We start from the raw sequence: 10,364 nt of genomic DNA, 5'->3' as shown, positions 1-10,364 counted from the left end.
AGCGGCGACTTTTGGGCTTCTAACGCTTTGGTGCCGGTGCATTTTTGAAGCTGTGAACAATGTCCTCATTATTAAAAAGTTTTATAATAGACAGCATCATTTAAAAATAAAAAAAATAACTACACAATTATTGTGGCTGCATGACCCCCTAATGTTGGCTATAAAAAAAAGTGTAATAAAATTAATAGAAACACGCTCTTAGTCCACTTAGATATATAATTACAGCCGTAATCTATAAAGTTTTAAATAAGTTCAAAACATGTCTATAGTGTTAGTTTTAAATATAACAGCGATACATTGTCATACATACCCCGTTTTTGATTTGTCATTATGGACGGTTCAGGGTTGTGCTGTTTGATCGAACGTTTGACAGATCGTACACCGTTTTCCGTACCACCCTTGGTTTGTTCTGTACGACATAAAAGACCGCATAGGCGGTTATTCATGTACACAGGTAACTTTAAAAGTTAAAAAAAAAAAGTATATGCAAACGCTTTTATATAAATACGCACCATCGGTAACCTGTTTTCCAAATCGACAGTCTAGATCGTCATTAGCCAACCACTCAGCTTGAAGTGCAGCAGCCAAAACTACATGAAAGAAAATTACAAAAATAAATAAATAAATAAATAATAATAAAAAAATAAAATAAAAAAAGCGCGGTCTTAAGCGGTCTCTGTCGATTCTTACATTCTTGGTCTGCCTCTGTGGAACTCCCCTGTGTATTTTCGGCAATATTTGTTTGGAAGCGGTCAGCCTGCATGTATTATAAAGTACAATCAATTCTAGGCCTTTAAATATTATCATTAAAAGGCCTTCAATATAGTCTAATAAAAAAACGGACAAAAAACAAAACAATCAATGCTATTAAAATACACTAAATATCATGATATAAAATAGATGATACTATATTATCACGGGGGCCCCCTTTTTAGAAAAATAAAGTACATTAAATGCTACTTTGAAAAGACATATATGAATAAAACAATACACTCAATATACGCTAATAAAAAAAGGTCCTGTATATTACATAAAGTTTACATAAAAATACATTCAATGCCATTAAAATACAGTAATTAGCATTCTATAAAATAATATATCATGGGTTTAGGTATATTATATCACCGTTTTAGGTCTAATATATTACGGCCTTAGGCATTATCACATGTGTAAACTTTAAGAAAAATAAATAACCTATCTGTTATCTGTTATTTTGAAAAAAAGACAGACATGAATAAAACAATACAATCAATATTATGTTTACTCACCATGCCGTTATATTGAGAGCACTGCTCTACACAGACTGGATAGAAGGGGCACTCACGATCAATGAGGCTAGAGACAGAAGTATTTCAAAAGCCACCTCTTAAATAGTTTTTTCTTGAGGATCTAACAATTCGTAGCTCCACCTTCAAGGGCTAGTGGGGGGTCTGAACACTCCTCTTGAGGCTGTCTTGTTCTTTGTTTAATAGCTTTAATTATTATAAGGTCTGTTCTGGTTTATTATATATATATATTTATTTTTTTTACTAACTTATCTATATTATCAAAGTGCTGCAAAAGAACATAAAAATAAAATAAAACAAGACATTGTTGGCAATGTATAATATAATTAGTCTTTTATTAAACATTACATATCAGACACATGTTTTTAAAAAAATGGCCTTATATATTTTTATAACAGGCCACACATTTTTGTGTACAGTCAATGTGTACATATCGCCGCTTAAAATGGCTCATACGCTTTCTCACAAAATTAGCGACTATGCGGTCATTTTTTTTAAAATCATTAGTGAAACTTTTTAAGATCTCTTCAAATGTTAAACCTTTACACATATGATGAATGAAAAAAATACAAAATTCACCGCAGACAGACGACAAAGTATCTTGCAACTGTGCGTTCTGAAACGTTATACGTTTCACGTTCGTATTTAAAAACTGTAAAATTTCTTTAGGAAAGAGTTCACTTTTTGGTGATAATCCGTATGAGTCGAAAAAATGTCCAGAACCATCTGTATCAAAAAAAATCGCCAACCAGTGCTCACCAGGACCGTTATGAGGATGTGTATTTATGATGAAACCTGTGGGTGCATTTGTCAACGCGCGACGGGGTAATAAATCGCAGGGGTAAACTCCTTGAAACAATCCACGGGTGAATCGATTGGCGCTTAAAAACTGCGTTATTTGCACGGTATTCATTCTTTTTTTTATTCAGAGAAAGTCATATAACACTTCTCTTCTCTGATTTATCTCAATAACGTTATCAAAAACGCCGTACACAATAATATTAACGGTTCTATCCAGAGCCCTTGAAAAGCGTATTTGAGCCCTCAGGTTTCCATTGCGAATTAGTGAGAAGTGTCCACCGCGTTCCTGATCGGGTGACAAATCAAACGCAAATAGCGTGTACCCCTCAACATACTCTTCACGATTAATGAGAAATCCAGCGTCTGCATTTTGTCTACCGGCAATTTGTACCAGGGCCATGTATTCTCTAATAGAATTAGCATTCTCAAAGTCTGGTTGAAACGGTTTTGTCGGTATTTGTTCGCCGTCTAAATACAGCGCTGCAAAATTCACATGGTTGTGTTTGAAACAAAGGTTTTTTTTATCGTAAGCACCAGAAAAAGCGTCATTATCAACGAATCCTATAATGACCAGTTTGGGTAACTGCCCCAAAAACAGGTTTTCTAGATTGCATACGCGACTTCCGACCGCGATGCTATAAATTTTCATCCCGACACGGTCGATAGTGTATTTTGCGTTGCCGCTTAAAAGCCCCTGCGCATGACCTATGCGCACTGCCGGCGCAATTTGCACCCTTTTGACAAACAGCGACGCGTTTAGAATTTGAATCTTAAACGGCTCAGCCTCAGCAGACATTAAACAAAATGTATCTTTATTTCTAGTGAGTTTAATTTTTAAGTCCAGACCGTTCAGTATAAGCTTCTCTTGAAAAAATATATCGCTATGTAGATGTCCCAGTAATTCTACGGCTTTACCACGCTCTGTCATTTGGGAACGCTTTGTAAAACCCTGGTTATCACCCCCCACTGTGCGGGTTTGGTGTTGCCCCGCTGTATCCTTGTAAAATAAGCCGGTGGTAAACTGCGTGGATAATGCATCAGCGCTATAGTTCAGAATTGTTTCAATATACGCCCGATATGCGTACAGATTATTGGATTGCGATATGAGTCTGTCCCCCAAAGTTACATCTAACTGATTGAAAAGCGTTGCTATCGGATAATTGATTAGACTCACGCGTGCTCCATCAGCAATCGGTGTATTGTCCTGTTTGACGATTTTACACGTAATGTAAATCAAAGTATTATTGAGGTCGAAATAATGTTCCCCGTTGCCAGCTATATAAAACTCCAACGGTGCCGTTTCTGAAAGGGCGGCCAACGGTTGTATTTCCACATACAGACTTTTTTCTATGCTCGTCTGTGTAGGCTGTATTTCAAAGATATCCAGTTCAGATTTAGAGCATTCTATGGAGTTGGTGTGAATAAACGCCATGCTGAAATAACTTTTTTTTTTTGTCTTGTCAAATGAATCAAAAGATGTCGTTTAAGTTCTGTCGCGAGGTTTTTTTCTTCTTTCTGACGTTGCGACTGCTCTTTTTGTTTTGATAACTGGTTGTGCTGGGTGGGAATGCAACGCTGCGTTTGCCTTTAGCACTGCTTCTACTGATGTACACGAGACCTGATCCGTCTTGTGCTGCACCACCCATTTTATTCGTCACCGCGGTTGAAACACGACCCACAACGTCTCTAGCGATATTTAGTGCTGCAGTTTTTACATGAGGTTTTACAATATCAAAGCCGCGTCTGAATAACGGCACCGCCCGCCTAAAGAGACTGCGGAAAACGCCTGCTAATCCACGGCCGTACATATAAGGACTCCCATGAAAACCCTGTAAGCCATTTCCTGCTTGTGCTCTATAGTACATACTGTAAACCTGTGGTTCTCCATAATTTTTAAAAAGCCACCATGTTGCCGGCCCCTCAATACAGAGAGCCTTTGCGCGGCCGAAAGTGTAGTTTTACAATGGCCTTCCCGTACTTGAATGAGACGTTCTTATTTTGGTCGTTCTTTATCTCAATTGTAATGCAATCGATGTGATATTTACTGACGGGTATGTAATCAGGCTTTATGTAGCGCTGCGTAATGATATCATTATTATTGCCGGTGATTTCAACGGTCCGCAGTAGGGGGACAAAACTGTGACCTACGCGTTGATGCATAATGATATTGGTATAAACAAATATTGTATAAAAGCCGTTTTTTATATCTGCACATATTTTATCACATTTTTCAATTTTATCGATAGTATTAGAATCCATGCCTAGAATGTTCATCATACGCTCTGAGGCTGTAAAGCGTTGTGAACCCGCAACAGATACTGTTCTTTCAAAGTCGTCATATTTCAATTTCACTTTACTGATGGCCATCGCCTCGTTAATAGACCTAACCAATTCATTAATATCACTATAATACCCCGCTTTTACCATGAAGTTTGATTTAATGGCGTTTAGCGTTGATACATGTAATGTGCTGTCTGGCGCAGCGTTCCGTAACGGCGGCCTTAGTTGTGTTACAGATACGTTACCGTCCACGTTTTCAAATGTATTCCAAGTATGCGGATACTGTATTTCTGTTAAAGCAACCTCCCATTCACCTTTTAAAATAATGGGCTTGGCTAGTTTTGTCGTATAATTAGAAATGTCATTTTGGGGGAACGTTTCGTATGACGCATTACTAGGCAACGTTACATAAAAGGCAATATCCTGCATGGTGACGTCTTTTTACAAACGAGTTAGTTGTGCTTTTTCTATCCAGCTGTTGAATTTTGTAGGGTATCCACACCATTTAACGTAGTAGACAATTTTACGCCTTACGCTTTTTTGTTTTAATATCTTCTCAATTCTGTAAACGCGATTTAAATTCTTTGGTATTTTTTGTATCTCTTCAGCGTAGAATGAGCCTTCTATGGCCTCACCAGCGCTATCTGTAATCTTATACAGAGGTTTTACGCCTTTCGTGCGTACATCAGCAATAATAAATATTTCATCTGTAAAGCACTGCTCATAACCCTTTGTAAAAACTCCTTTATATTTTGATATCCGAACGTGGTCTCCAATTTTTAAAAGTGGCTTAAGTTTCTTAGAACATACATGTGACCTATAAATAGTATTCCAAACGGTGAGAGAATTCGCTTGTGTTACATCCTTTGGCGCACACTTAATGGTGCGATGTGGCATGTGGTTATAGCTGTATATTAAGTCTGATAACACATCGCTGTACCGGTGCGTATTATGTGCTGTGAAAAAACGCCACATTTTCGTTTTTAATGTCCTATTAAAGCGCTCAACAATGGCTGCCTTAACGGCGTTGCCGGCGATGAAACTGTTAACGCCATATTTTTGGAGCAGTAAATTAACATTCTTATTCAAGAATTCTTTACCCCCGTCAGTTTGTAATTTTTGAGGCACCCGTCCCTCTAAAAAAATCTCCTGTAAAGCATTAGCGACGCTTAACCCGTTTTTATTTTGCAACAATTTTGCCCAGGCGTATTTTGACAAAATATCGATAACCGTGAGAATATAACGGTTTCCGTCATTACACTTGGCAAAATCAATCATTGATATGAGATCGGCCTGCCACTGAGAATCCACATTGGAAACTAAAATCATATTCCTTTTGAAATTTTTTCGCGCCGGTTTGTATAACGAATAGACATCTTGCTCTGAAAGATAATTTTTGACCATTGCGTTTGCAATACCGTATTTTTGTGCTGCATTATTTAAACTCTGTATGCCGCCAAAGGAACCAGGCGTTTTTGGCGTGTAATATATTTTTCGTAATTGCGCATCCGTTTTTTTTGAGCTTGTATGGCTATGCATTCTTTAATAGTGTTTCATAAATCAATATAATGCTTCTATGTTGTTTTCAGCCTCTGTTTAAAACTGTGCTGATATCCTGTTGAAACTCACATAAGGCAGCACAACGGATATACCTCCTTTACTTCAAATGCTATCTCCCGCAGTTCAAAGCTCTTCCAAGTCTTTTGAAATGCCTTATTTACCTCTGTCAATGAGGATGTTCCCACAACACCTCTGCTCTCAATTAACAACCATGGTGTTTGTCTAGCTTCTTGTCATTATGTCCCCACACCATCTGCTAATGAGGTTATTGCTTCAATTGCTATGAAACGCTTTTCAAAAGCATTTCAAAGACTTTTGAAATGCCTTACTTACTTTTTTACTTGTAAATACGCATTGTAATTTTTTCCTGTTTGAAAACTGTGTTATCTTTTAAAAATAAAATAAGCAATTTTTGATTATACACTTGTACTTTTCATTTATATGTAACCCCCGACTGTTGCGTCTAATCCCTGTACCGTCTCTATACAAATAGAAAATATATACAAATAAAAAAATATATAAAAATATTATGTCTGGGGTGGGATTTGAACCCACGTGGACATACGTCCATTGGATCTTAAGTCCAACGCCTTAAACCACTCGGCCACCCTGACACTTGAGGGTTTAGCCTCTTAAAGCCGTGTTCTGCCTGAATTAAAAAAAATGCTACGCCCGCTTTTCAACGTCTTTTGAACTTTTCTGACATGCGCACTGCGTTATTTCAGAATAAACATGTCCAGACATGCCCCGTATGAAAAAAAACATGTTCGGGCATGCCCCAAACGCCTATAAACATGCCCGGACATGTCCCGCATATGTATACGCCCCCTCCAATCTACGTCAACAGTACGCACCAATCACATAAAAGAATAAAAAATACACATCATAATAAAAAAAAGGAGTCAGGGGGTGTCAACCGCGGTTTTTTGGCTTAGGGGGCGTCAACCGCGTTTTTTTGGCGTAGGGGGCGTCACCCGCGTTTTTTTGGCGCAGGGGGCGGCAACCTAAAAAAATGCGCAAGGGGCGGGGACGGATACGGATGGGGCGGAACCGGATACGGAAGGGGCGGGACATAGGGCGGGTTTAAGGCCCAAAAGGGGCGGGGCTTAGGGGAAAAGGGGGCGTGGTACCTGTCACAAAAAGTTTGACATAATGTATGCCTCCCTACTACTTTCAGTTTTTCAGATTCCAAGGTTTGGACATTTTTAGTTTTTTCGTATTCTGCTTCCAGTGATGCTCGGGTAAGGCTCAGGGTGGCCTTCAGCTCATCATGCTGCTCGGCGGGGACCCACTGGGTACTCAGTCGCTCTTGCAGCACTTGCTGCTTTACTTTACCCAGCTCTGTTTTTAATGCGCAGACTTCTCGCTGAGAAACTACTTGCTTGCCGATGAGGCGTTGAACGTTTTGTTGGGACGCCTCATAGAACCGTTTCCAGTCAACCCTCTTTTGGTCTGACTCACTTGGATTTCTGCTTATGGCGGTATCGGTAGCCTTTGTCATACCAAGGCTAGTAGTCACTCCTGTGATTATTGCGCCAAGCTCTCTGTGTTGTAGTCCACCTCTGGTCTTTTCTGATGCAACAGGGTAAACTTTCCCTGCAGCTTCTGTTGCACACGGAGGTTGTCCTTTACGCAGGGCCACATAGGAGTCCTCATCATCCTCTTCTGAACTGCAAGAACTGTGCTGAACTGTAGAAACCCAGCGCGAACCATGCCCCACAGAAAAGTTACATTCCATTGGTTCCGCGTTCCGAGGGCAAACTGCAGCCACATGTCCAAGTTCATGGCATCTGTAGCACTCTATATACCTTACAAAACTGGGTCGGTGTTTTGTCTCCAGTCTACTGGGAACAATGAGACCAGAGTCCCTCCTAGGTGCTGTGGGACTTCCTATTACTTTACGCAAGTCAATGAGTCAATGAGTCCTATTCGGTTGAACAGTCTTATCGGACCTCCTGGAGCACAGGAAGCGAAAACTGGAGCACTCATCTGGACTTGAACTCTTGGACATCTCTTCGGCAGTCAAGTAACATTCGACTAAAGCGACCAACTGTTCGGCGTCTTTGGGGTCACTCTGGCTCACTCACTTCTGGATGGTGCGGGGGAGACCCCTCAGGAACCGGTCTATAACGACTTTCGACAACTGCAACGATGGAACATACCTCAGGCTGGAACAACTTCCTTGCAGAGTGTATAAGGTTATAGAGTTGAGAGCGGAGTGTCTTCTCTAAATCATAACGCCAGGAATGGAACCGTTGGGCCCGAACCGCGAGGGTGACCCCTAGCCGTGCCAAAATCTCCGCCTTCAGGGTGTCATAGTCTTTAGCTTGCTCAGGCTCTAAGTCATAATAGGCTTGTTGTGAGTCACCCACCAGTAAGGGAGCAATTACTCCTGCCCACTCCCCAGCTGGCCACCCTTCGCGTATTGCGGTGCGCTCGAAGATTGACAGGTACGCATCAACGTCATCGTCCATCGTCATTTTCTGAATGAGGTGCGTTTTTACCTGGTGAGCGACCTGTGGGGCCACTCTAGGCTGGGCGGTAATTTTCTCTCCCAACACTCGGAGCTTCTATGGTGTAGGCGAAGTTGCACCTCGTTTTGCTCTTCTTTTAGCGTCTGATGTAGGGACAGCACCATCTGCTGTACTAACGCCGCCGTACTTTCAGTTTGTGACTTTTTCATCTGTAGTAAACTCTCATTATAGGATTTTGACATCTCCTCTTGGGTCTTTGCCTGTTGAAGCAAACCCCGCATTAAAATTGCAGAATTTTCTGTTTGTTTGTACTGAAGCGAGGTCAGAAATTCCTCCATTTCCCCCTTTCACTGCCTTGTGGACTGCCCGCGTTAAACTCCACCAATTGTGATGTCTCAGTCCCAGCGTCGGATCTTTTGTCCAGATCAAAGGCAGGAAACACTGTACTTTCTAAGCAGGGGTTTATTTACAGGGTACAAAGAAGGTACAGGGTTAACTCATAACACAAAACAGAAACAAAAGACCTAACTCCTTCCAGGAGTACTGACTAATACTGCTTAGTCCCTAACTAATCGTGGGAGAACTAGACTCTTTCCCCACTTTACCCAGTGTACCTGCAGCAGGTCCCCTTTCAGTCTCTCACAGAGCTGTCTGTGCGTGCCTTCCCAGATCAGTATAGCAGCAGCGTCTCTCACCCTCTCTGTATAACTCTCAACAGTGTGTGTCTGGCAGCATGGGGGGGGGAATCCCTGTATCACTTCCTAACTATACAGACTAGGCTAATTAGCTCATTAACTCACAGCTGAACAGACCTTTCCAGAATGATTAACTCTATGAGAGCTGTAAAGTCCCACAACTGCCCCATTCTAGCCCTTAGAGGGCAGTGACGGCATCACAATACATACATACATACATACATATATACACACATACATATATACATACATATACATACATATACGTACATACACATACATACACATACATACATACATACATACATACATACATATTCATGTATATGTATTCCAGGACCGAAACGTCGTTTTGGGCGATTTATCTTTTCTATTCAGATGCCCAATACAGATTTTCATGATTACTGAACCGAGTGCAGTCTTTCTTTACCGGATGAGAGAATGGTAATGTTGTATTTCTATTATTTGAGACTAGCACCTGTCTATATGAACCAGTACACTGAGTGCAAGCTGTGATGTTTGTATATATATAATATATATATATATATAAAAATAAATATATGTATGTGTGTGTGTGTGTGTGTGTGTGTGTGTGTGTGTGTGTATATATATATATACATATACATACATATACACATACATATACACATACACATACACATACATACATACACATACATACACATACATACATGCACACATATATATATATGTACACATACATATACACACAATCACACACACCCAATACATATAAAAATTACCCCAACACCCCCAATACATATAAAAATTACCCCAACACATAAAAAATTACCCAACACCCCCAATACATACATATATATATTTATCTTGGGGATGATGGTCAGGCCGGTGGCTTGCAGTGGGGTGGGGTGGCTGAACGGCCCGGTCCCTGCATGGGGGAGGTCAGTGCTGCAGGGGCCTGTGCCACGTGAGGGGAGGGCCGGTGTGCTGCGGGGGGAGGGCCGGTGTGCTGCAGTGTGCTGAGGGGTGGGCTGATGGTGCACCGATGCTGCCGGGGGGTGGTGGTTTTGGCCCAGGGGGGAGGGGGGGCAGTGCTGCTGGGAGACATCTGTCTCCCGGTGCTGCTCCTCCAGTGCGCGCGCCGGGCCTACCTCTCGCTTACTTCCGGCGCTGCCAACAGGGTGACCCGGCGCCGGGTTCAGAGGTTTTTTTTTTTAAATTAACTAGCAGCCCTTGTTCCCCGCTGCTGGCGGCCCTGATCGCAGCGCCCCTCTAGTCAAGCCACG

The 10,364-nt window shown here is 41.2% G+C and overlaps 1 protein-coding gene and 1 non-coding gene across 2 annotated transcripts; both read right to left on the bottom strand.

Annotated features, from left to right (window-relative positions):
* Positions 1–2,211: 2,211 nt before the first annotated feature.
* On the bottom strand, positions 2,212–3,519 carry LOC142492355 (uncharacterized protein F54H12.2-like). The gene has a single exon (XM_075595002.1). It carries the CDS (start codon positions 3,517–3,519, stop codon positions 2,212–2,214), a length of 1,308 nt encoding a protein of 435 aa, XP_075451117.1.
* A 2,938-nt stretch (positions 3,520–6,457) lies between these two features.
* On the bottom strand, positions 6,458–6,541 carry TRNAL-UAA (transfer RNA leucine (anticodon UAA)). Its single transcript has one exon. It is a non-coding gene; the product is annotated as a tRNA-Leu (tRNA).
* Positions 6,542–10,364: the final 3,823 nt, after the last annotated feature.

The sequence above is a fragment of the Ascaphus truei genome, chromosome 4 (assembly GCF_040206685.1).
Source record: "Ascaphus truei isolate aAscTru1 chromosome 4, aAscTru1.hap1, whole genome shotgun sequence".
NCBI lineage: Eukaryota > Metazoa > Chordata > Amphibia > Anura > Ascaphidae > Ascaphus > Ascaphus truei.
This window is presented reverse-complemented; position numbering and strand designations above follow the sequence as displayed.